General features: G+C 42.6%; 1 protein-coding gene across 3 annotated transcripts in view; it reads right to left on the bottom strand.

Moving 5' to 3' along the window:
* Positions 1 to 202: 202 nt before the first annotated feature.
* The window catches only part of SMAD2 (SMAD family member 2), an 82,597-nt gene continuing 57,845 nt past the window's right edge, over positions 203 to 24,954 (bottom strand). For all 3 annotated transcript variants that reach the window (XM_054032388.1, XM_054032390.1, XM_054032389.1), the window contains 7 exons: positions 24,817 to 24,951; positions 21,390 to 21,464; positions 16,614 to 16,667; positions 14,737 to 14,949; positions 13,192 to 13,329; positions 12,887 to 13,031; positions 203 to 2,149 (listed from right to left, as the gene is read on the bottom strand). In XM_054032388.1, coding sequence (XP_053888363.1) covers positions 2,026 to 2,149; positions 12,887 to 13,031; positions 13,192 to 13,329; positions 14,737 to 14,949; positions 16,614 to 16,667; positions 21,390 to 21,464; positions 24,817 to 24,951 — 884 coding nt within the window. In that variant the 3' untranslated portion in view covers positions 203 to 2,025. The remainder of the gene's footprint in view (positions 2,150 to 12,886; positions 13,032 to 13,191; positions 13,330 to 14,736; positions 14,950 to 16,613; positions 16,668 to 21,389; positions 21,465 to 24,816; positions 24,952 to 24,954) is intronic.

The following is a 24,954-nucleotide window of genomic DNA, read 5'->3' as shown; positions in this document are numbered from 1 at the left end:
TTTTGAACTCATTTTGAATGCTGCATTACTTTATTTTCTCCCAAAAGGAGAGATAAGGCAGAAAACTCTAAAATGAATTAGAGCAAACTTGGGCCAGTGTGTATGTTGAGACTGAAATGACTTCTCTTTCATAAGATAATTCACTAAGTAGAGTGGTTGTGGGATATGGCCGCTGTCAAAACATTAATAAAAACCACCATCATGAGAATTAGAACTTTTATTAGTGTATTCACATATTAGGCAAATGCAACACGCATGAAGCTTATTTCTTAGGTTCACAAGTTCTACCAATACATTAGTCTACTGGTAAAACTACCACAAACTGGTAAATGCATTTCCAATTTTTAAAAATTGCCTGGCCCACTTTTTCAAGGCTTAATTTTTGGTATTGCTTATATGCCCTATTTATTATGGCATAAAAATATCCATCACTATCTTCGATTCAGTCAACTGATTAAAAGCTGTAACACTGGCCACATTTTGTTCTCAAAGCTAAATAGTCACTAGCTGTACTTACAAAGTACAGTACTAGTGTAATGAATGAAAGAATGGGGGGGGGGGGTGGAGAAAAACAGACAAAGGCAATCCTGCTACTGCCACAATAACAAAAGAATGACAGACAGCTAGATCACAAGATTGTTAGTAAGATGTATATTTTTCAAGTCAGAATAACCCTTCTATACAGTTTCCCAACCCGTCCCCAACCCAGACTTATTTGTAGAATATAATTCAGAATATTTTTAGTATGGTGCAGATGTAGTGTCCAAGGGTTCACAATAACATGCACTGTATTGAAGAACCTAAAAATCCTCCTTTGCTGGTCATACCTCAGCAACCACTATCCTAGAGGTTTTGCAGAAGCACCTACTTTTACAAGGCTCATTATTTCATAATGAATGCATATGATCTGGTATGTAACTAAGCCATACAAAGCCACTCAGATCAAGGAGTTTACATTCCATCACTAAATATGTTAAAAAGCTGCATCTATTTAAAACCTACATGGAAAAGTCTAGTTTATTCCTGGGGGAAGCTGTTTAAAGGTATTTGGGTTCAAAAATGAAACTCAAGATTTAAGTGACATCTATTTAAAATATAGGTGTAAGGGGTAAGCCAATAGCTTGTAGGTTTACATAAGTCTATTCAATGCTACTATAAATTTTCATTTCATGAAAGAAAATATTTGCTCTTAATGATTTGAAGTACAAAAAAAAGTCACAAACGCCTCAGTGCCGGCAGTGTCAATGCATCTATTGCCGGCAACAGATGCATTACTTTGGATGGGGAGGGGGAGAAGTAGGTCCTAGTGTGATGGGTAGACTCAGAATTTACAATATAAATTCATTTTGGGCCCCATTAACTATACGAAGTATTTAAGATTTCAGAGATGAAACTCAGGCATTTCTTTCCCTTCCAAAGGAGGGATTTTCAAGAAGGCAGCAAAAAGTTAAGCTTTTTTCTACAAGGAAAGTCGGTTTTCCCCCCTCCCCCCACCCTTTTTTTTTAAAGGACAACTTTAAAACCTGCATATATAAAAAATATAAAAAGAATATAGGATTAGAGAGAACTTGGAATTTTATCAGAAGTTTGCCCAAAATTAAAAAGAGCACACATCTGTTTATGGGTACTAAAAATGTAGAACAGCACAATACTGTGATATTGGAGATCATGATACATTACCTGTACATATACGCAACTATTCATGTTATTGATAAACCTTTAGGACACTCAATTATACACCCAATGAAAACACCATTAAGAGTCTTTAGAACTGTCCCTTCCTCCTTCAGAAGGTATTTCTATACACTAAATTTTCATCTAGTATCAGAGTACAGGAACAGAATCCACAAGGTGCTTTAATTGATGAGACCTCAAGTGCTGTTTTTTGTTTTTGTTTTTAAAAAACCTTTTTGAATAGTAAACAGTTCATGGGAACCACACACAAATACTAAGACAGACGAGCTGTTATATTAAGTCTGTTGACTGGACTTGATATTTAGCCCACTGGTAACAGAGGAAGGTGTTTTACGACATGCTGGAGCAGCGTACTGAAGGAGAGCCCATCTGAGTCAATACTTTGTCCAACCATTGTAGAGGACCATTCAGATGCAGTTCAATCCAGCAAGGAGTGCTTGTTACTGTTTGCCGTCTGGAGAAGAAAGAGGAGAAAAGACGTTACCAAGAGACTTTGGAAACCTGTATGGGGGTGTTTCAAAAAAAACAAAACGAGAGAGGACTCAAGCACTACAAAAATGAAACTTCTTTGCAAATATGTAAAAGATACACTTGTACCTTAGGGCTTCATATTAATTTCCACATACACCAAGATTAAATTGGCTTTGTGGCTTTTGTTCCAACTGTCACATTAAAAGGAGATCAGCTTTACTTGTATATAGATTTATTTTTAAAACCAGATTGTCCATCCTACAAACTCAACCTGATACCCATATTTGAGTCAAGCTGATATTTAAACTTCTCAAACTCACTAATATTAAAAAGTCCTGAAGGTGACATTAAGCACACAGGAAAAAGCTTAAGTAACCCCCTTGCCTTCAAAGGGTTTGCACAGGTAGTTGAGTGGAACTCAACAAAACTATTTTATTATTTATGCACAAGGACTAGAACAACAGAGCCAATACAGCTAAGTAGTAGTAACACTCAACAGAAGGTCCTGTGGCACCTTTAAGACTAACAGAAGTATTGGACCATAAGCTTTCCTGGGTGAATGCCCACTTCTTCAGACGCAAGATCTTGCGTCTGATGAAGTGGGCATTCACCCACGAAAGCTTATGGTCCAATACTTCTGTTAGTCTTAAAGGTGCCACAGGACCCTCTGTTGCTTTTTACAGATTCAGACTAACACGGCTACCCTCTGATACTTAGTAGTAATACTGTAACCAAAAGGAAGTGTCAGATCTGCTGATTATAAAAGTTGCTGCAGAGAAAAATTTAAGGAAGCTGTGCTAGATTTTGTCAGAAACAAGTGCATCATAACGGAGCGTGTGGTTACACAGGTTAAGTGTTATCTTACAGAAACACCAAACATCACCTCTGCTGATTTCCTGTAACTTCTCTGTAGTGTATTTTAATTTCCTCAAACAACTTCAAAATTTTATACTTATATAATAGACTAGGGTAATGTGTATTTTTCCACATGGCAAGCTTTTTATTTATGGCACTCTGTTGCTGAGGCTTCATTAAATTTTTAAAGTAATAATCTCAACCCCCAACACTCCTATTTTAGAGAGCTGCTATTCAAAGAGGTTCTCTCAAGTAATTTCTTAAGAGAAAAAGGTGGTATCCAAGTATAGGATGTACTATACCTGAGCAGTTATTTCACTTCACAGGTCTGTAGGAGATCAGGCCTTGAGTGGGTGGGGGCCAGACTCACAGGGAAATCCACAAGAGTTTTCCTGACCTAGGACTGCAGGATTAGGTCCACTGTTGCTAAGTAGTTGTATAGATTTTTTTCCTGGTATTTATAGCTACCTTACACTCAAAATGAGGAGTAATAATGCAACAGAGCCAGCAGTTAAGCAAGCAATCCTGATGCCTTCTACTTTTGTCACCAGGAACACCACTACCAGTTTACAACATGCTTTTTTCTAACTTTATTTGTATAAATAAGAGGAAGTGTAAAAGCAGAAAAAAGTTATTAGACCAGCATCCCAACAGACGAAGGTGATATTTATTGTGATTTTACATTCTGTAGAAGAAATGAGGCAATGTCCACCCTCTATCAGAGTGCATTCTGGACTACTTCGCCATCTTGATACTACATATTTACGCCAGAACAAAACGTTCCTGGCATAAAAATCTCCTCTCTCATCTCAAGGAAATACAATCCATTTAGTCCGAAGTCCTCTTTAAAACAGAACAGAAGTTCCATGTAGCCCATTACTAGATCTCCTCAACTGGAGGACCTTTCTTCAAATAAAAAGGTACTAAAATTGGACAGCGAGTTCATGTATTCTAACCTGGGCCCTATAATTGCTTCTTTGGATTCATGCAACACATACAAACCATCATGTCAAGCAAAGAAAGTAAACATTTTGTCTACCAAAACAGCCAGACCTACTACCAGACGGAAATGCGTTAATGCAAGCTTTTGTTGTTGGGTTAGGCACTGATTCATCCTTGACCTTCCAGGGATGTAATTTTGGAAGTTTCACAAGGCTGATAAATTCTACTTAATTTCATCATCTTACATTTAGGACCTCAGACCACTTACCTGAATCAAGATTATCCTGTATAGCTGTAAATATCCTCCTGCCTTAACTATACCACTTAGTGTCATCTACAAGTTTCATAATTTAAGTATTGCAGACAACCCCAAGAGACTTCTCCAAGACCAATCATTTACATACAATCCTGTTTTTACTTTTACCTACAAATAGTCCTAACTCACCTTTGTTAACTAGCCCATAAAAAACTGGCAATGGCTTAAATTTGCTACTAGACAACATAGATTAGCCAGTTATCTTGCCTGGAAGTGTTTATTATCCATAAGCCACCAAGAATTTAACATTCTTCTGTCAGACATACAGATGCAGAGAAACTAGATTAGCATCCTTTTCTTTTCAGTAAGGAATAGTTACTTAGCCATTCTACCAATAGCTCCACTGGATCTTGCAGACCCAACTTTTCTTAGCCATCTAAAATCACACACACACACACACACACACACACACACACACCCCCTTACCACTGCAACCTTCTGCACACCCTTCTCTCTTTATGAAGCTCCTGTGTTGCTTCAAGTTTTGGCTCTCTGTAGTTTGAACACTATTTTTAATCTCATTTAGCTATGCTGATTTTAATGTTGTATTTAAATGTGCTTTAATGTACACATAATCCCTTTGAGCCAACTCCCAGCTCTAAACTTGGGCCAGTTTTCCCTTTAATTTACCTCTTGCTAACAGAAGGAATAAACTGGAAGTGCATGACTCAAATTTCTCATTTTATCTCAGATCCCGATCTGAAACATGGGACGGATCCATTTATAAACCCAAATGATGACAAAGCATCAGTAGAACCTAGGCAGCATTAAATATACACCTTCAAAGCCTGAAATAATTCCATTTTATAGTAATTACATATTGTAGAGATGTTTCATATATCAATTCCCTATTCTTTCTGTGGAAAACTTCAGACATTTGAGTTTGTTTATTTTTAAATTAATCACACACCTCTCTCCACAGGGACAAAGTAATCCAAATTTTTCTGTAGAGCTTCTCAGCTCATATAAATCAGATGCTGTTTGTCCTGAATTCCCATATTGTACTTTATGAAGAACCCTTTCCTCTATAGATTTAATTTGCCCTAATAGAGAACATAACTGGAATAAATTCAACAGTGAATAAAAAGGAAAAAAATTTCCATTCATAAAACTGTTCTTACAGTTTTACTACACACATACAAAGTTATCGTATTCCTGCATAGTTAAGTTTTCCACAATGGGCTCCAAACTCTTTCCCATCTCTCAAACGTGAGTTCTCTAGCTGTTTAATTCTTTATAATACACTTATTGAAAGAGTCATTCCAAATTTATGTCTTGGTTACCACCATTTGAAACCAACATCACATCTTAAGCAGCTTATTACATTCCATATGGAGCAGCACTGAGACGCAATGGCTTTATGTAGATCTTACAAAAGGCAAGTAAATCACAGCACAAACTTCAAAGTCACTAGATGGTGGACAGTGGTTCCACCACAGTAAGCAAGATCAGATGCAAGAAGTTAACTCTAATTTCTAGAACATCACACTTTTAGCCGAAAAGCTAGTTTCCTGCAATGCGAGAAATTAACAGTGATCCATAAAGGTTTGAGAACACTCTCACTCCCAGTGAGAGCCAGAAGAGTACCCAGAAGCCATCTACTACAGGACAGGCCCAACAAAGAAAATAACAGAACGCCACTAGCCGCCACCTTCAGGCCCCAACTGAAACCTCTCCAGCGCATCAAAGATCTACAACCTATCCTGAAAGATGATCCCTCACTCTCACAGATCTTGGGAGACAGACCTGTCCTCGCTTACAGACAGCCTCCCAACCTTAAGCAAATACTCACCAGCAACCGCACACCATACAACAAAAACACTAACCCAGGAACCTATCCTTGCAACAAAGCCCGATGCCAGCTCTGTCCACGTATCTATTCAAGTGACACCATCATAGGACCTAACCACGTCAGCCAGACCATCAGGGGCTCGTTCACCTGCATATCTACCAACGTGATATATGCCATCATGTGCCAGCAATGCCCCTCTGCCATGTACATTGGCCAAACTGGACAGTCTCTACACAAAGGAATAAATGGACACAAATCTGCCATCAGGAATCATAACATTCAAAAACCAGCGGGAGAACACTTCAACCTCTCTAATCACTCAGTGACAGACTTGAAGGTGTCAGTTTTGTAACAAAAAAACTTCAAAAACAGACTCCAAAGAGAGACTGCTGAACTCGAATTAATATGCAAATTAAACACAATTAACTTAGGCCTAAAACAGACTGGGAATGGTTGAATTTTTTCCCCCCCATGTTAAGTTCTCCTCACACCTTCTATGGGTCATCTCGATTATCACTTCAAAGTTTTTTCTTCTGCTGCTACTGATAGCTCAATCTCAATTGATTGGCCTCTTACAAGTGGTATGCATACTTCCACCTTTTCATGTTCTCTGTATGTATAAATATCTTCTGTCTGTGCGTTCCACTCTATGCATCTGAAGAAGTGAGCTGCAGCCCACGAAAGCTTATGCTGAAATAAATGTTAGTCTCTAAGGTGTCACAAGTACTCCTATTCTTTTTACCTTTTCTGTAACTGGTTTTCTTTGAGATATCTATTCCACAATGCACGTGGCGAGCACGCACACCTACTGGTGCCGGAAGTTTTTCCCCTAGCAGTACCCGTAGGGGAGCACCCTAGCGACCCCTGGAGTGGCGCCTCCATGGCGCGGCATAAGGGGCGCTGCGCACTCCCCTCACCCTCAGTTCCTTCTTGCCAGACAACTCGGACAGAGGGGAAGGAAAGCGGGATGTGGAATAGACATGAGCAACACATCTTGAAGAACACCAGTTACGGAAAAGGTAACTGTCTTTTCTTCAAGTTATTGCTCATGTGTATTCCACAATAGGTGATTCCAAGCTATATCTGTTGGAGGTGGGAAGGAGTTCAAACTCTTGGCAGGGAGAACGGCCCTGCCAAACCCAGCATCCTCCCTGGATTGAGAGACAATCGCATAATGCGAGGTGAACGTGTGAATTGAAGACCAAGTGGCAGCCCTACAAATGTCCTGAATGAGGACATGGGCCAAAAAGGCAGCTGACGAGGCCTGTGCCTAGTAGAATGCACCTTCACAATTGGTGGCGGAGGGATTCCCAACAGGTCATAACAGGTACGGATGCACAAGGTGGTCCAGTTGGAGAGCCGCTGAGTGAAGATTGGCCGACCTTTCATGCGCTCGGCCAAGGCGATGAACAGTTGCGAGGACTTTCTGAACGGCTTAGTCCGCTCCAGGTAAAAAAACAGTCCGTCTCACATCCAGGATGTGGAGGTGGCGCTCCTCACTGGACGCATGGGGCTTGGGGCAGAGGACCGGCAGAAAAATGTCCTGACCCATTTGATAGGTGGAGATCACCTTCGGGAGGAACGAAGGGTGTGGGCGGAGCTGGACCTTATCTTTATGAACACCATGTATGGGGGCTTGGAGGTCAGGGCCTTGAGTTCCAAGACCCGCCTAGCCGACATGACCGCAACCAGGAAGGCCACCTTCCACAAGAGGTGTGACCAGGAGCACATGGCTAGCGGCTCAAACAGGGGCGCCGTGAGACGGGCCAACACCAGGTTTAGGTCCCACTGTGGGACTCAGGGCCTAACATATGGGAAGAGACGATCCAACCCCTTAAGGAATCGGCCAGCCATAGCATGGGAGACTACCATGTGACCCTGCACCAGCAGACAGAAGGCCGATATGGCCGCCAGGTGCACCTTGACTGATGAGGGCACCAGGCCCTGGACTCTAAGGTGAAGGAGACAGTCCCGAATAAGCTGGATCGGGGTGGCCACTGGGGAAACGCCCCGCCCATTCGCCCATCTGGAAAACCAAGACCACTTTGCCAAGTAAGCTCGGCAAGTGGAGGGCCACCTGCTTTCTAGGACGACGCACGGAACCCCTTCCAAGCACGTCCTTTCCTCCCTACCTAACCGTAAATGGTGGACAGCCACTAGGTTGGGGTGGAGGAGGCTGCCCTGGTCCTGGGAGAGCAGGTCTGGGTGGGACGGCAACAGCCACAGCGGGGCGACCACCAGGCCCATGAGGGTCCCGTACCAATGCTGCCTGGGCCATGCCGGGGCAAATCAGAAGGATCCAGGCCTTGTCCGTCTTCATCTTTTCCAGGACTTTGTCGATCAGCAGGAATGGGGGAAAGGCATAAAGAAACTGGCTTGACCAGGACAGGAGGAAGGCATCGGAGATAGCGCCCCATACCAGCCCTCCCCAGAGCAGAACCGGGGACAGCGATGGTTCTGCCGAGTCGCGAGAAGGTCCACCCAGGGAGTTCCCCACACTTGGAAAAGTCTGTGTACCACCTCTGGGTGGAGAGACCACTCATGCTGAGAGGAGAAGTCCCTGCTCAAGCGATCCACCCGCGCGTTCTGGGTGCCCAGCAGATGGAAGGTCTGTAGGCAGATGGTGTGGGCTATACAGAAGTCCCACAGCCTGAGGGCTTCGTGGCAGAAGGCAGAGGATCGGGCCCCACTTTGCCTATTGATGTAGAACATGGAGGCTGTGTTGTCCATGAGGACCCTGCCCACCCAGCCCTCCAGGTGCGAGCGGAAGGCCATGCACACCAGCCATACCGCCCTGAGCTCCTTGAAGTTTATGTGGAGGGTCAGATCCTGAGCCGACCACAGACTTTGGGTCTGAACATTCCGCACATGGGCCCCGCATCCCAGGTCCAAAGCGTCAGACACCAGTTCCAGCGACGGGGCCCTGCCCCCGAACGGGATCCCTTGGAGCAGGTTTCTCCGGGAGGACCACCACTGTAGGGAGATGATCACTGGCTCGGTCACCATGAGGACTTTGTCTATCCTGTCCCTGGCCTGGGAGAACCCCGAGGCCAACCAGAGCTGGAGGGGCCTCATCTTGAGTCCGGCGTGATGGACCACATACGTACACACCGACATGTGACCCAAGAGCTGGAGGCATGCTCTAGCTGTTGTCACCAGAAATCTTGTGACCGTGTCGATGAGCCCCTTCAGGGTCTCGAACCTGTCCGGTGGGAGGGAGGCTCTGGCCGACGAGATGTCCAGGACCGCGCCAATAAACTCTATGCGTTGTACTGGGACTAAAGTGGACTTGGAGTTGTTTACCAATAGGCCCAAAGTGGTGCATGTGGACAGGAGTGCCACGTGATCCTGCACCTGCGACCGGGAGCTGCCCTTGACCAGTCATCCAGATGGGGAAGATCTGGACTCCCCGGAGCCTGAGGTAGGTCGCCACCACCAACGTACATTTCATGAATACCCTGGGGGCAGTGGATAGGCCAAACAGGAGGACCTTATATTGGTAGTGTTCCTGTCCCACCGTGAAATGGAGGAAGCGTCTGTGGTCCTCGAATATATGAATGTGGAAGTATGCATCCTGCAGATCGAGGGCAGCATACCAGTCCCCGGAATCCAGGGAGGGGATGATGGAGGCCAGGGGAGACCATGCAGAACTTGAGCTTCACTATGTACTGGTTCAGGCCTCACAGGTCCATGATGGACCTGAGCCCCCCTTTGGCCTTCAAGATAAGGCAATAGCACCCTATGCCTTTGAACTCCCCCAGTACCACTTCCACCATTCCTAGGCCCAGGGGCTGTGTCCGTTTCCTCCTCTTCCCCCCCTCACCACCCCGGCGCTCAAGAAGAGCCTCATGCCAGGGGTCCCCCAGGAGGGACGAGGGATGGTTGGGCAGGAAGGAAGTAAATTGGAGGGTGTAGCCGCGGGAGATGGTGTTGAGGACCCATCGGTCCAAGGTCAGCTGCGACCACTCTGGGAGGAAAGCATGCAACCGATTGGAGAAGGGAAGCGTTATTGAGGGTGGATCCCTGATGAGAACTGGATTTACTGAGTGGATCCCTGATGACCCCGGGCGTCCTGTCAAAACTCCCTTTACCCTGCTTGCTTGCCCTTGGAGGACCTAGGCTGGGGGGCAGGCCGAGACTGCCTCTGTGGGAGCCTCTTACAGTCCCGCGACTTCTTATAAACCGTTTCGTATTTTGAATGGGTGGCCTGAGCGGGAGTCTGCTGCGGCTTGAACTTAGGTTTAGCCAGAGCCGGAACATAGAGACCCAGAGTCTGGAGAGTTGTGCGGGAGTCTTTGAGGCCATGCAGCTTTGTATCCGTTTGTTCCACAAACAGGGCTTTGCCGTCAAACGGGAGGTCCTGCAGGGACATCTGCGCCTCACTGGACAGCCCAGAGAGCAGGAGCCATGATGCCCTTCTCATGGATACCGCGGAGGCCATGGACCGCGCGGCCATGTCTGCTGCATCCGAAGCTGCCTGCAGGGTCGCCCTGGCAGCCGCTGTGCCCTCCTCCACCAGCGCTTTGAACTCCTTCCTGTCGCACTCCTGGAGGGAGTCCTCAAACTTGGGCAGGGAGCCCCACAGATTAAACTCCTACCGGCCCAGGAGAGCCTGGTGGTTCGCCACCTCTAACTGGAAGCTCGAGGACGAATAAATTTCTCTTCCAAATGAGTCCAGCCTCCGTGAATCTTTATTTTTCGGGGTACAGGCTGGTTGGCCCTCCGTTCCGTGTGGTTGACTGACTCGACCACCAGGGAGTTAGGAGCAGGGTGCATGTATAAGTATTCATGCCCCTTGGCAGATACAAAATACTTATATTCCGCTCTCTTGGAGATGGGGGCCAATGAGACCAGGGTTTGCCACAGGGCATCTGAAATTTTCGCCATCCCTTCGCGGAGAGGCAAGGCCACCCTGCCCGGTGCCGAGGAGGACAGCACATTAAACAGGGAGTCCAAGGGCTCCTCCATCTCCTCTGCTTGGAGGTGGAGGGTTGATGCCACCCAGTTTAAGAGTTCTTGGTGGGCCTTAAAGTCCTCCTGCGGGACAGAGGGAGGAGGAGCTGTAATCACCTCATCCGGGGAGGGTGAGGAGGCCAGCGTGGTACTTTGTGTGTCCACCGGAGGGTCCACACCTGGTTGGTCTCTGGGCACAGTGCCAAGGATGTACGTCCTACCAACTCCTTCCTCGGAGATCTGGAGAGGGAGGCAGCTGGTCCTTCTGAGGCTCCGGCCACTGAGCGAGCCCCCACCACGGGCTGTGTCGGAGGCCATGGTGCCCACTGGTACCAGTGGGCCGGCCACGGAGCCCACTGCCACTGCACCTGCTGTGGCACCGGTGAAGCCGGCTGTTCGGCCTGGCTGGCCTGGCCCATCGATGGACAACTACGAAGGCTGACATATGACGTGCCGTTGTCCCTGGACCAGGAGGAGCGGCGGTGCCGGGAGCAATGCCGACCATGGGACCGGTACCGTCAGTAACAGCTGCTCCGTGATTGGCTACGGTGGCTGGACCCACGACGGCGAGACGACGGCGATCAACGCCCAGGGCTATGGGAGCGGTGCCATGGCAGGGTCCTGGAGCGAGACACCGAACGGGGACGACGACGAAGTTCGTGCCGTGACCGGCTGCAATAACCCCTCCGAGACGAGGGCCTTTGGCAACATCTGCCTCGATCCTGTCAGTGTTTGCTCCTCGAGGCGGATCGGTGCTGAGAGTCTCGGTCAGATGGAACCCAGACAGCCTGGTGGACTTCGAGGGCGATCCACGTGGATTTTGCCCTGAACGGACGCTGGGCGGACAACAGCAGCAGGAATGTTCCCTTGACCAAGACCGGTACCAAGCCGGGGGTGACTGCAGCGATCCCAGCGGTGGCTTGCCTCAGGAGCGCAGGGCCGACAGCGGCGGTGCTCCTGGTACTGGCATGAACATAACATCCCGGGCCACCTGCAGGACCTCCGGTGTGGAGGGCATCCAGACATCCGGGGAGGCCTGCTCCGAATAGGCCAGGCTACTCCACTCGACTTGAGTCAGAGGCCTAGAGGCCAGGGTGGAATCGAGGACTGCTCAACATGGGTCTAGCCTCTGTCCCGGGTTTACTCCGGGTGCTGCGGCGAAGAAGGCCTCTTCCTAGCCTTCTTGGCGTGCCCCGTGGACAGGGAGCGGTGCCGACTACTCGATGGCGCCAAAAGGGTCACCGCTGACTCCATCAGAATAGCCCAGAGCCTAAAGTCCCTTTCTCTCTAGGTCTGAGGCTTAAACGACTTGCAAATCTTGCAGCGATCGCTGAGATGGGTTTCCCTAAACAGTCTGCGTGCGGATCACTCACTGGCATAGATTGCCTACAAGTGTTGCACGACTTAAAACCCAGGGCACAGGGCAGACCCCAGCCCGAGCGCTCTAACTAGACTAACTACAGGTACTATACACTGAACAAACAAGTAGTTTTGGGGATGACCTACAGCAAAGCTGGAGCAGAGCAGTTCCAAAGCACCTTCACTGACAGCAAGAAGGAACTGAGGGTAGGGAGAGGCGCCACTCCAGGGGTCGCTATGGCTCTCCCCTCTGGGTACTGCTAGGGGAAAAACTTCCGGCACCGGTACACATGGCGAGCATGCACACCTATTGTGGAATACACATGAGCAATCACACGAAGAAGAAACGTAATTGTATTATCTTGTTTTATTTGCTGACAGTGTATTCTTAACGGTGGTGGCAGTCTAATCATCTGCCTTTCAAGCTGGGGCATTAGTGAGACAGGAGGAAGGGGAGAAAATTGATTAGAGTAAATTTAAAAGTAAAAATGAATGTTTCATACCTGTATTCAGCCCCCCATCCTTTAACAAAACTCATTCTTATGGTACACATTCTAGTTAGCTGATACACTGCTTCAAAACCCTGATTCACAGATTGGGCCAGAAGAGCAGCAAATTCCTGGTTATTAAAGATCTTCAGGTTGCATCCTACGAAGAGAAAAAAGTTTAGAAAACTACAGCCTATGGATACTTGCAGGCTTTCCTAAAAGGGCAATGTGAAGAGTCAACTTCTAGAAGTTAATAGGAAGACAGTGCATTTAAATTTACTCGATTTCTTGGTTAGTATGCCTTGTACTTGTGCTCTTACCTGGTGGAATTTTGCACACCGTTGCAGGATGCCAGCCATATCTTTGATTACAATTGGGGCTCTGAACAAAGATTGCGCTATCACTTAGGCACTCAGCAAAAACTTCCCCACCAATGTAATACAGACGCACTCCCCTTCCTGAAACAAGATTAGTAGAAGCTTCACTTATGATATGATCTGAACTGGTTGACACATTAGAAGACTGCTTTATTTCACTGAGGGCCAACTCCCCCCCCCCAGAACTGCAAGGTGAATCAGTTAAGCTGGCAATATGGCCATATTGCCAGCTGACACCTGTAGTGAGAGCAGGATGAGGCTAAGAAAAATTCCTCCTCCCACAACCCTAGAATGTGTTGTTCTTGAATGAGAAGAAAGTCTTGTTCTTGACAAGAAATTTTTTCTTCCTTTTATTTAGTACTTTGAGACAAAGCAATCAGAATCAAAGTTTGAAGGCAATGTTGATTCCTCACATACTCTCTCTCGAAGCAATACTTGCAATTAAAACAAGTAGATTAACTTTATTAAATCTTGTTCATTTTAGTATAAATACTAGTGTGGTAGGTGAAGCAGCATGTGCCACAATACTCTAAAGAAGAACAAGGCTCATGGATAGTCCGCTACTTTCTCTCACCTCCAAGGCCTTCCTCACTGCATAGACTCCTGCCCCATCCCTACCCCAGTTTGTCAAAGGAGTAAGAGCACAGGCACCACAGGACTTCATTTGGCTCTTACGAAAAGGCAGCCTCTTCCTGCTCATCCTTAATATGAGCTAGCTCTCCTGTCTAGAAAAATACCTGATCTGAATTAGTTATTTTCATATGAACAACATACATTAGAAATAGCTTGCCATTAGAAATATATTGTAATAGCTCATTCAGCAAGGAGACACTATGAAAAGTGATCTTTATTTTTTTGTAATTCCATTTTTAAAAAAAATATATTTGCTTATTGTTCTAGGGGTTCCCCATTGGAATTTTTGTATTGACAGTTTTGCTTGTGCAGTTAAATTGTATGCTGGTAGTTCCCAAAAATCTAAAGTTTTCAAAAACAACTGACTTTTAAACCACAATTGCTTTTTGAAAGTTTTAACTTAACATGAAAGATTTCACAAAAAATCCACATTGAAATCCAGCAAAATAGAAGTTTAAGGTTTGCAAGTCAACTTCTGCCCCTCCCCCACCCCCAACAGCTCTAATGAAAGGCCAGAGTCAAGATGGTATGCTGCAAACTTCAGTAACTGTTCCTGTGAAATTTTTAACAATGTCAAATTAATTAGCACAGTTTTAAGACTAGTTTCAGCTTTATCTGGGAGTGGTAAATTGTCTTTTTACATTCCAAAGGTAGGCAAGAATACAACACAATTTAGTACTGCTAGTATTTTATTAAATATTGCTTGTTTAGTTTATTGTTCTGATTTAATAATTTCCAAGTCCTATGCTGATCCAATTTAAGTTGTAACACTCAGAACTTAGCAAAAACCACCCAGATCTATTCAATTAAGTGCCATTACCCTTAAAGAGAGAGTTACAAGATTTAAGAATATACCTATGTGTCGCCTTGTCATTTCCACCGTGGCATTTCTGTTAACGTTGGAGAGCAAACCTAGACAAAATCTTTCTGAATTTGATGGATCTGTAAAACCATCTACAGTCAATGAAGGCTGTGATGCATGGAAGGTTTCTCCCACTCTCTGATTCAGTTCGTAATACGCTATTGAACACCAAAACGCAGGCTCTGAATAAGTAACTGGCTGTAAGTCTGAAAACAAGAAAAAGTGAGAATTCCTGTGATAATGAAACAGATGTTTAAAAATATATAGTTATTGATTCAGGTTGATTTGTCTTGGCAATAGCTCATGAGCTATAATCAATCAGTAACTAAGTTTTCATTTTCCATAGATCATGCAGAGAGAATTTGCTCTTCACAGTCCATATTCTGCATAGGAACATAAAAACTGTTATACTGGAGTAATTATCTGTCCAGTCCAGTATCCTGTCACTGAGTGGCAAGTAACAAATGCTACAGAAATAGTTATGGGATAGCCTGACCACAAAAAAAAAGTTTCCTCCCAAGCCAACCTATAACTATTGGTTGTTATGTCCTGAAGCAAGTGTTTTTAATATCCCTTCATCACCACACACCCCCTCCTCCCCAGGTCCTCCCCTCCCCCCAAGTATGTACTGTAACACTGAGCTACTCCTGTTATCCATATGAATGGGTAATGCCTTATCAGTTTTAAAACTATTGCTTTTTAAAAGTAATATCCTCTTATCCTTGTATTATGAAAAGTTAATAGAAGCTCCCAATGTATCTTCCATATAAAATCCTTATTTTGTACACTTTTATAACGTACAGTGTTTGTCTCTGAGAACAAGCCCATCCCTTCAATCTTTCGATTAGTTTTTCCATGCCCCTAGTCATTCTGACCCATCTCTAAACCCTCTAATCCAGGTGAGGGAACACCCCCACATAATCACTGCTTACTCAGTAGATTTGAGCAACTGCTGTTTATAACTGAGGAAATAAAGAGTGGGGTAAAATTGTATCCAGTAGAGTTTTAGTTTACAATTCTACGTTCAATGTCCAAAACACAGGGCCACTGATAAGAATATTGGGGTCTTCGGGAGAAACCCTTGCCTTTCTACACTGTCCTATTTGACTGTTAATTTTCCCCTTCTAGCCTCTTCCTCACCACCCAAATCTCTTCCCTTGTACCTTCCGAGTCATCGCCCAGAGTTATTTTTCCCATTTTCACCTTCAGAGATTGCTCTTCCCAACACAGCTTCTCTTGATTTTCCTGCCACATGCCCTTCCCCATGCCTGGCCAAGCCAGGCGAGTCTGTGATCCTTTGTAATTCTTCCTAATAGCTATGCAGCAAACAGCTGAGGACACCTCAGCAAGACAGAGGTGGGAGGAAGCAGCTGTTCCCTTGTAGTCACAGGTGACACTAGTGTGCAAGTGCACTAGCATACTAAAGCAGCAGTGTGATAGAGGTCAAGTCTAGGTAGTTACTACAGTGCTGGAGAGATTTTTGGCAGCCCCTATTATCTGGCAGCTATATGTATATGGAAACATTACAGCTACCAACTGACATCTTAAGTAATTTATTCTTACAAGTAAAATTCCCTTCCTGCTCCCATCATTCTTGCATAGCCTCAGCCAGTCTACCCTTTCCCAAGGTCCCAGCAGTTACAAGAGAAAGAGTACTACACTTATTTGCATTTAACATCTTTGCAATTAAACCTGAGTTTTAGCAAAGATACCATTAATGAGAGCTAACCATGACACTGCTTCCTTCTAATACAGAGTCCACCCTTCTGTGAATGATCAGCACCCAAAAAAAGGAAAAAGACTTATGTTGATACATATAGTAAGCACACAATTTAGGAAACAGTTAAAAAGTGAAGTATTTCCAGCTTACCCAGGCTATGATTAACTGGGGAGAGAGTACTAGGAGATAGCTCTGCTGGAGATCCTGTAGAAATAATTGAGAATATTTTAGATCATTTTAATCAGAAAACTGGTTGCAAGATATCAGATGTGTTTGTAGTTCATTATGAAGAATAATATCGTAATATAATGCTAGCATATGGAGAAGCATGGTTTTCCGTAATCTAAATGAAACACTCAGAAATGAAGTGCCTTATCCTTAGTTTAAAATATCAATACACATAACTGCCCAACTGTATACACACTTTAGAAGCTACTTTTGCTTTTTCTTAGTACAGTAGTACCTTAGAGTCATGAAGGCCTCAGGAACAGAGGTTGTTCATAACTCTGCACAAAACATTACGGCTGTTCTTCCAAAAGTTTACAACTGAACATTAACATAATATAGCTTTGACACTTTACTATGCAGAAGAAAAACGCTGCTTTTAACCATCTTAATTTAAATGAAACAAGTACAGACAGTTTCCTTACCTTGTAAAAAAATTTTTTCTTTTAAAACCTTTCCCCTTTTTTTAGTAGTTTACGTTTAACACAGTATTGTACAGTATTTGCTTTTTTTGGTCTCTGCTGCCTGATTGCGTACTTCCAGTTCCAAAGGGGTGTGTGGTTGACTAATCAGTTTGTAACTCTGATGTTCGTAAATGAGGTTCTACTGTATTAAACACTTAATGCTGAAATCTTAAGTATTTGTCAGGAACTCACATTACATTCATCTCGTGATTATATCTTATATCCTCATGTATATTTTGTCTATTTTTATCAACTGTAGAAACCAGTGGCTTCTTCCAGTGAGGGCAGCTAGAAAAGAAGGTAGATGTGACAAATACAGAGGTTTCATGAAGCTTTGAGATCCAAACTTTCACTGGAGGCCAGGCATGTCTTTGGAAATGACACAGCTAGGATTATATATTTAAAAGACTATTCTTTATGGAAGGATGAAGAAAGACTGAGAAAAGAAACATGGACTCTCCTGCACAGTCTGCTATGGACTGAAGAAGAAATATAGGGGAAAGAGGCAAAGACACAAAACACAAGGTTGCTTCTAGCAGGTTAGCCTTTTAACTAAGGCATCGAGTTTATACTGGTGAGGCACTGCAGCCCTTATCTAAACTAGCATAGTTAGAGTCCAATTTAAGTAAGACAGTCTATCTTGGCAGTCTGTGTTTAATGTTGGCAATTTGTACGCACTGTCAGCAGGAACTTCTCATCCAGAGGTAACAGTGCTGACCAGCGTTCCCTCTAATTTTTTACATCCACATGCGGAATGAATTTTGTTATGTGTACCAATATGGAGGTGATGTGTGACAGGAACAGGAACTGAGTTGTTCTAGAGGTTTCTTTAACTCTACTCCTGGGGAAAATTTCTGTTTGTCTGTGTTGTTATAGAGATAGTTTCTGACAGGTATTTTGAAATAAGTTACCAAAATAATTGAAATTGGCATGATTATATAGTGTTATTTTGACAAATAAAAAAATGCAGAATTTTAAAATAGTGTGTGCAGAATTCATTTTTTTGGCACAGAATTCCCCCAAGAGCACATAGTGAGCAAGATTGGATTAGTCTTTTGCCCCATGCTACTGGCCAAACGAGATTAGCAATTTCCTTTTGCAATTGATTTTACATATATTCTGTCACCAGCACTGGTAGCATCAAGCACTAGTCATGCAAAGTTAGGGGGGACGTCTAACCGCCAGTCAGGGAATCTTACAGTTAAGGCAAAGGACCAGGACCAACGAGATCAAAGTTTTACTCTCAGTTCTGTCAGTCTTTCTGTGTGACGTTGGCCAAATTCACTTAATATCTGCCTCCGTTCCCTATATGTCAAATGGGAATACTTCTCTACATCAGAGGTACTTGTGCAGACAGAGTCATTGTTGATGCTCTCACCATGGTGATGAGCACAAGAAAAAAAGTTATATAGAATAAGGTTTTCAAAATTGTCATACTATTTAATTAAGCAGATCTGATAAAGCAGCCCCCTAGACTTCTGGAAACAAAAGTATCAACTTCCTTGGCTAATATAAACTTATCTACAAGATGCTCTTTTCAGGATAGTCTGGCAAGATATTGGCAAGTATGCCCCAGTATGATTCATCTTTGAAACTACCTGGGATAGTTATGTTCTTTTGTAAGAAGTCATTTCCATATATAGTCATTGTTCATACTAAATTAGTATTGAAATTTCAGAAGAGGAGATTGGAATAATATGCTTGTATATACCAGAGGCATGCCATCATGATTTGTGGTGAAAAGGTGTTTTGTTAATTTAGATGGACTAAAGGACCCAAATTGTCAAACGTGTTAACAGGACCCTGAAACGGTCCAAAGTTAAACAGTTTTAAAACAAGGCCAAGGATTTGGTTGATAGAGACCTCAGCCTGCTTTGTACCCTAGCAAATGTACTATAAAATTTATTCCACAAGGTTAAAAATGTACTGATTAACATACACAAATGTAAAAGATTTTAAAAAAGGCAAAACAAATTGAAACTAAAATTGAGTGATAATGCAAAATAAACGGTCAAAATCTATCAACACTTTTTTTTTTTAAAAATGGATGAATAGTGATTACAGTCTCTTATCTGCCAAACAATCCTCCTTAGTGGGGAAAAAAGGGTTAGTTCTGTTGTGTAATTCTGAGTTGGGAATGACAGTTCCTTTCCTGCTTTTGACAAAACAGCCACAAGATAGACAGGAGATAGGATAGTATAAATGGGGGGGAAATACAGCTTTTGTTGATGTTCTCAGGATATAAGTCAGCTGGTCATTCAGACAGATGCTTTTGGTTGGCAGATCGGCCACCTCTGTACTCCAACTCACCTCCCTGGCCTGGAACATCATTTGGTTGGTCTGATTAGATTCCTTTCCTTCACTGGTCCTTCAACCAAGCAGAGCTGGTTGGGTCATCTCATCTCGCTATGCTGGTGCTGTGCAGCGCAGTTGATTTTACAATCAGGTGAAAAGCCAAGAGAGGAAGACACAGGACAGGCGCAAGATAGTGGTGGGGATGGCGAAGGACAAATGAGGGAGGCAAGACAGCAGGATCTCACATGTATCAAGCTGAGTTCCCCTCTGATGAAGTGATGATAGTCAAGCGTCCCCACCGGACTATTAAGGTCTGGTGTCACAGCAACAATCCTTTTGCTACCGCCACGAGGATGGTAAAAATTTCTTTTTTCCTCAAGTTTCTTTTTAAAGGCCCCAAAAAGGATGATGGGAAGAATGGTTTATCCTCTCATTATTTTGCCACATTAGGCCTATTTTTTGAAGTACCAATTTTGTAACAAGTCACCGGGACCAGATGGCATTCACCCAAGAGTTCTGAAAGAACTCTGATGTGAAATTACGGAACTATTAACTATGGTTTGTAACCTGTCCTTTAAATCGGCTTCTGTACCCAATGACTGGAAGATAGCTAATGTAATGTCAATATTTAAAAAGGGCTCTAGAGGTGATCCCGGCAATTATAGACCGGTCAGTCTAACGTCAGTACCAGGCAAATTAGTTGAAATAATAGTAAAGAATAAAATTGTCAGACACATAGGAGAACATAAATTGTTGGGCAAAGGTCAACATGGTTTCTGTAAAGGGAAATCGTGTCTTACTAATCTATTAGAGTTCTTTGAAGGGGTCAACAAACATGTGGACAAGGGGGATCCAGTGCACATAGTGTACTTAGATTTCCAGAAAGCCTTTGACAAGGTCCCTCACCAAAGGCTCTTACGTAAATTAAGTTGTCTTGGGATAAGAGGGAAGATCCTTTCATGGATTGAGAACTGGTTAAAAGACAGGGAACAAAGGGTAGGAATAAATGGTAAATTTTCAGAATGGAGACGGGTAACTAGTGGTGTTCCCCAAGGGTCAGTCCTAGGACCAATCCTCTTCAACTTATTCATAAATGATCTGGAGAAAGCGGTAAACAGTGAGGTGGCAAAGTTCGCAGACGATACTAAACTGCTCAAGATGGTTAAGACCAAAGCAGACTGTGAAGAACTTCAAAAAGATCTCACAAAACCAAGTTATTTACTTGTTCCCAAAATATAAGAACTAGGGGCCACCAAATGAAATTCATGGGCAGCAGGTTTAAAACAAATAAAAGGAAGTTCTTCATACAGCGCACTGTCAACCTGTGGAACTCCTTGCCTGAGGAGGTTGTGAAGGCTAGGACTATAACAGGGTTTTAAAAGAGAACTAGATAAATTCATGGAGGTTACGTCCATTAATGGCTATTAGCCAGGATGGGTAAGGAATGGTGTCCCTAGACTCTGTTTGTCAGAGGATGGAGATGGATGGCAGGAGAGAGATCACTTGATCATTACCTGTTAGGTTCATTCCCGCTGTGGCACCTGCCAATGGTCACTGTCAGTAGACAGGATACAGGGCTGGATGGATCTTTGGTCTGACCCAGTATGGCCATTCTATGTTCTTATGGTCCATTGCTTACTGATCCCCTTATCAGTCAATCTTAAACACAGTCTTTGAGTGGTATCAGTAAACCATTTATTTTTTAATTAATTCAGTTCCCCTCACCCCTTTACATTTTTTTTTTTAATTATTTTATATAACAGGACACTGTAGCAAATTATGAGCCTCTACCCACTTTCCACAGTTAGGCTTACAATTAAAGTAGGCCTGTCAGACCTCCATTATTACAACCATGGTTGAAAGAAGTCATCCCATTGTGTTAGATTATCACATCTAGAAATCCCAACTCTGAACATATAGTGAAGAGATGAATATGTTTTACCTGTATCCATGCTTTGGTTCAACTGCTGATCACTTGTTTCTCCATCTTCACTGATATATCCTGGTGGTGGCGTTTCTGCCAAGAGCAAACAAATTGTATCAATATTACATATGTTAGCTCACTGAATGCTTACAGGATTAAGTTTTTAGGATTTTCATTCGAGACAGTTTGTGCCATACACTATCTGAGCAGTGAGTTAGGACTTCACATTGGTGGGTGTTATTTGTCACAGCACCATCTGGAACACCTTCTAGCCCTAAGTCTGTGCCTTATCTAGGTGAAATTTGTGTGTAATGTTGTCTATGTTGTTGGTTTTGTTTTTTTTTACATTTGTCAAGTGTTCACTACATAAATGTATATATAACTTCATATGCAATTCTTGTTTGGAGCATGCTATAGCATGCTTGCATTTCAGCCAGTTGCAGAATTTTGCAGTATTGATCAACAGCTTTCACATTTACTAGAATTAAAAGTGAGAAGCCCTCTGGTGAACTCAACACTGAAAAATCCATGAACTAGCCACCTTCACGTAGGATAGCCATGTTATCAGTTACCCTTCCCACATTTTAGAATTTTCTACATTACAGAAAACCAACCCTCACTACAACAGTCCACAGTTCCACCCATTTCCTTCTTCAACATCCAAGGAAAGCTTATGTCACCCACTAGCTATACCTTCCACTCGACAATGATCCCATCCATGCCAGTTCCCTTCTCGGATTCTAGGCAATTCCAACTTGTTTTCAAAGCACCACAAAAGTTCTTATGCTTGTCACCTTCCTTAGCTTTTTAAAGAAAATTTCAATCTGTTAAATTTTAACTAATCACTAGGGCTATCAAGCGATTAAAAAAATTAATCGCACTGTTAACGAATAATAGAATACCATTTATTTAAATGTTTTTGGATGTTTTCTACATTTTCAAAAATATTGATTTCAATTACCACACAGAATACAAAGTGTGCAGTGCTCACTTTATATTTTTTTTTTACAGTGCAAATATTTGTAATAAAAAATAAGAAAACCCTACAGTACTTGTATGAGGTGAACTGAAAAAAACTATTTCTTTATCATTTTTACAGTGCAAATATTTTTATATTATTTTTTATTATAATGAGCCCTATACATTTTGTATTCTGTGTTGTAACTGAAATCAACATATTTGAAAATGTAGAAAAACATCCAAAAATATAATACATTTCAATTGGTATTCTATTGTTTAAAAGTGCTATTAATCGCAATTTTTTTGAGTTAATCGCCTGAGTTATCTGTGATTAATCGACAGCCCTACTAATGACAAACAATTTAAGAGGGTTTTTGATACTGGAAGTCTAATTTGAGAGTGGCAATAGTTTAAAAAAAAAAAAATCATCACACAGGAGACTACGGTTGGCTTCCTCTGCCCCCCAAAATATGTATTTTCTATACTGCCTTGAAGGCATTAACTCACTGCACTTCAGGCAGCCATTTTCTATACAAAATCTCTGAGCCAGGCAAGCCTTTTGCTATCAAGGCACCTATTGATGCCTTTCCCTTTTTACGGTTTACAAACTAAAAGGAAAAGATTTAAATATCTTCAATAAACCTTAAATGACTGGAGGGTACTTGATTGCTATTAAAATAGCTATATTACCATGCTAATTGAGAGATGGTTAATATTGTAACTAAATGAATAGTAAAAAGCCCTCAACTTTGAATTTTTACTTATTCTAGAATAAGTATTGCAAAAAGATTTTAAAGTCATGCACTAATCCAAAATTGCACTTGGGGGATCAAAGGAATTGAACAAGACTAAAAGTCAGACAAGAAATTCAACTTTCACAGATACCAAACAAATTTACAATGAAGTCATAAAAAGCTAGCATGTATCGTGGAAATCTTTCACACATATTCAATGGGATCACGGCTGTAGATACCAGAAATGAACGTTCTGCTTACACACAATAAAGTACCCAAGGTAACTATTTTCTGAACGGTACTACCATTCTAGCACATCAGATTACTAGCCACGTTTATATTAAGATAACTCTAAGTAGTGAAAAGAATGGTTTCAAGAAGTACTTGAGAGAATTGTTTTTGGTTATTGTTTATTTTAATATAAATACAATCCACTGTGAAAATGGATTCTTCCCACCTCTGATGCATACAGTACGGTTGAGCCACCAGCTATGGTTAAGGTCAATAACTGTTTCTAATCTAATTAATCCCTCCTGTTTTCAGTTGCTAACCTTCAACCTTTGTCATTCACATTTTCTGTATATGGTTTTTGCCTCAGAACACAGATCTCCCTACCTAGCACCAAAGCAGCCCAAAACAGAAAGCTGAAGTTTGGTATTGAAGACCCTCATTACTAGACAGTTTGAAAACTGAAGTTCTGCACGTGCAGTAACTTTAGAAAAATACGTGCAGCCTTGACAGGTCATACAGCCCATATCATCCAGTCCTACCATTTGGCAGTCAGAGGTTTAGGAACATCCAGAGCATGGGGTTGCATCCTCTGACCATCTAGGCTAATAGCCATTGATGGACCTATCCTCCATGAACTTCCCTAATTCTTTTTTGAACCTGCTGACTATTAATTTCATTGGGTAAGCTCTAGTTCTTGTTATTTACCCCCTCCCATAACACACTTCCCCATTCACTTTCTCCACATCATTAATGATTTTAAAGACTTCTACCATATCTCCTCACCTTTCCCCCCCCCCTCCATCATTGTTTCCTTTGTGTACATTTTCTAATGCTAATATATATTTTTTTGAGATAGGGCAACTAGAACTGTATGCAGTATTCAAGATGTGGCTGCTGCTCACTGAGAAGGTGCTCCCATAGAACTATCCACAATGACTTAAAGTTCTCTTTCTTGAGTGGTAATAGCTATCACCTTGAACGTATAGTTGGGATTATGTTTTCCAATGTGCATTACTTTGCACTTACCAAAAATGAATTTCATCTGCCATTTTGTCATGCAGTTACCCAGTAGTGTAACTCCTGGCAATCAGCTTTGGACCTATTTTAAGAAATTTTGTATTGTCTGCAAATTTTGTCACTTCAATGTTCACCGCCCCCTTTCCAGATCATTTATCAAGTCAGACCACTGTCCTCAACAGCATCTCAAATCCTAGACATGCTGTCTAATAAAAACAAACATGTACACTGTGTCATATTTTTGTTTTAACAAACAATGCTGGTTTATTAGTTTAGTAAAAGCATACAGAATTGTTTTGTACATAACCATATTTATAAATATTTTCACTTGAATTATTATAGCTACAAAAAAACCTCACTTTGAAGTTTAGAAAGCATATCCTGAGTTTGTCTTTCTAGTAATCTGAACAATTACAGATTTAATTTAATGTCTACCTTTGACTTATTACATGGACATTAACCACTAATATAAAGAGATAGTATCTTTTAAAAAAGAAAGATACCTGGTATATAATTGCTCTGTGGTTCAATTCCAGCTGGAAAGTTAGTGTTTTCAGGAATGGAATGAGTATAGTCATCAAGAGGTGGAAGTTCTGTTAGAATCTCAGTATGTCGTGGCACTAGCACAGGAGGCAAAACTG

This window comes from Malaclemys terrapin, chromosome 6, assembly GCF_027887155.1.
Source record: "Malaclemys terrapin pileata isolate rMalTer1 chromosome 6, rMalTer1.hap1, whole genome shotgun sequence".
NCBI lineage: Eukaryota > Metazoa > Chordata > Testudines > Emydidae > Malaclemys > Malaclemys terrapin.
The sequence above is the reverse complement of the archived record's forward strand: the minus strand, read 5'-3'. Positions and strand labels throughout refer to the sequence as shown.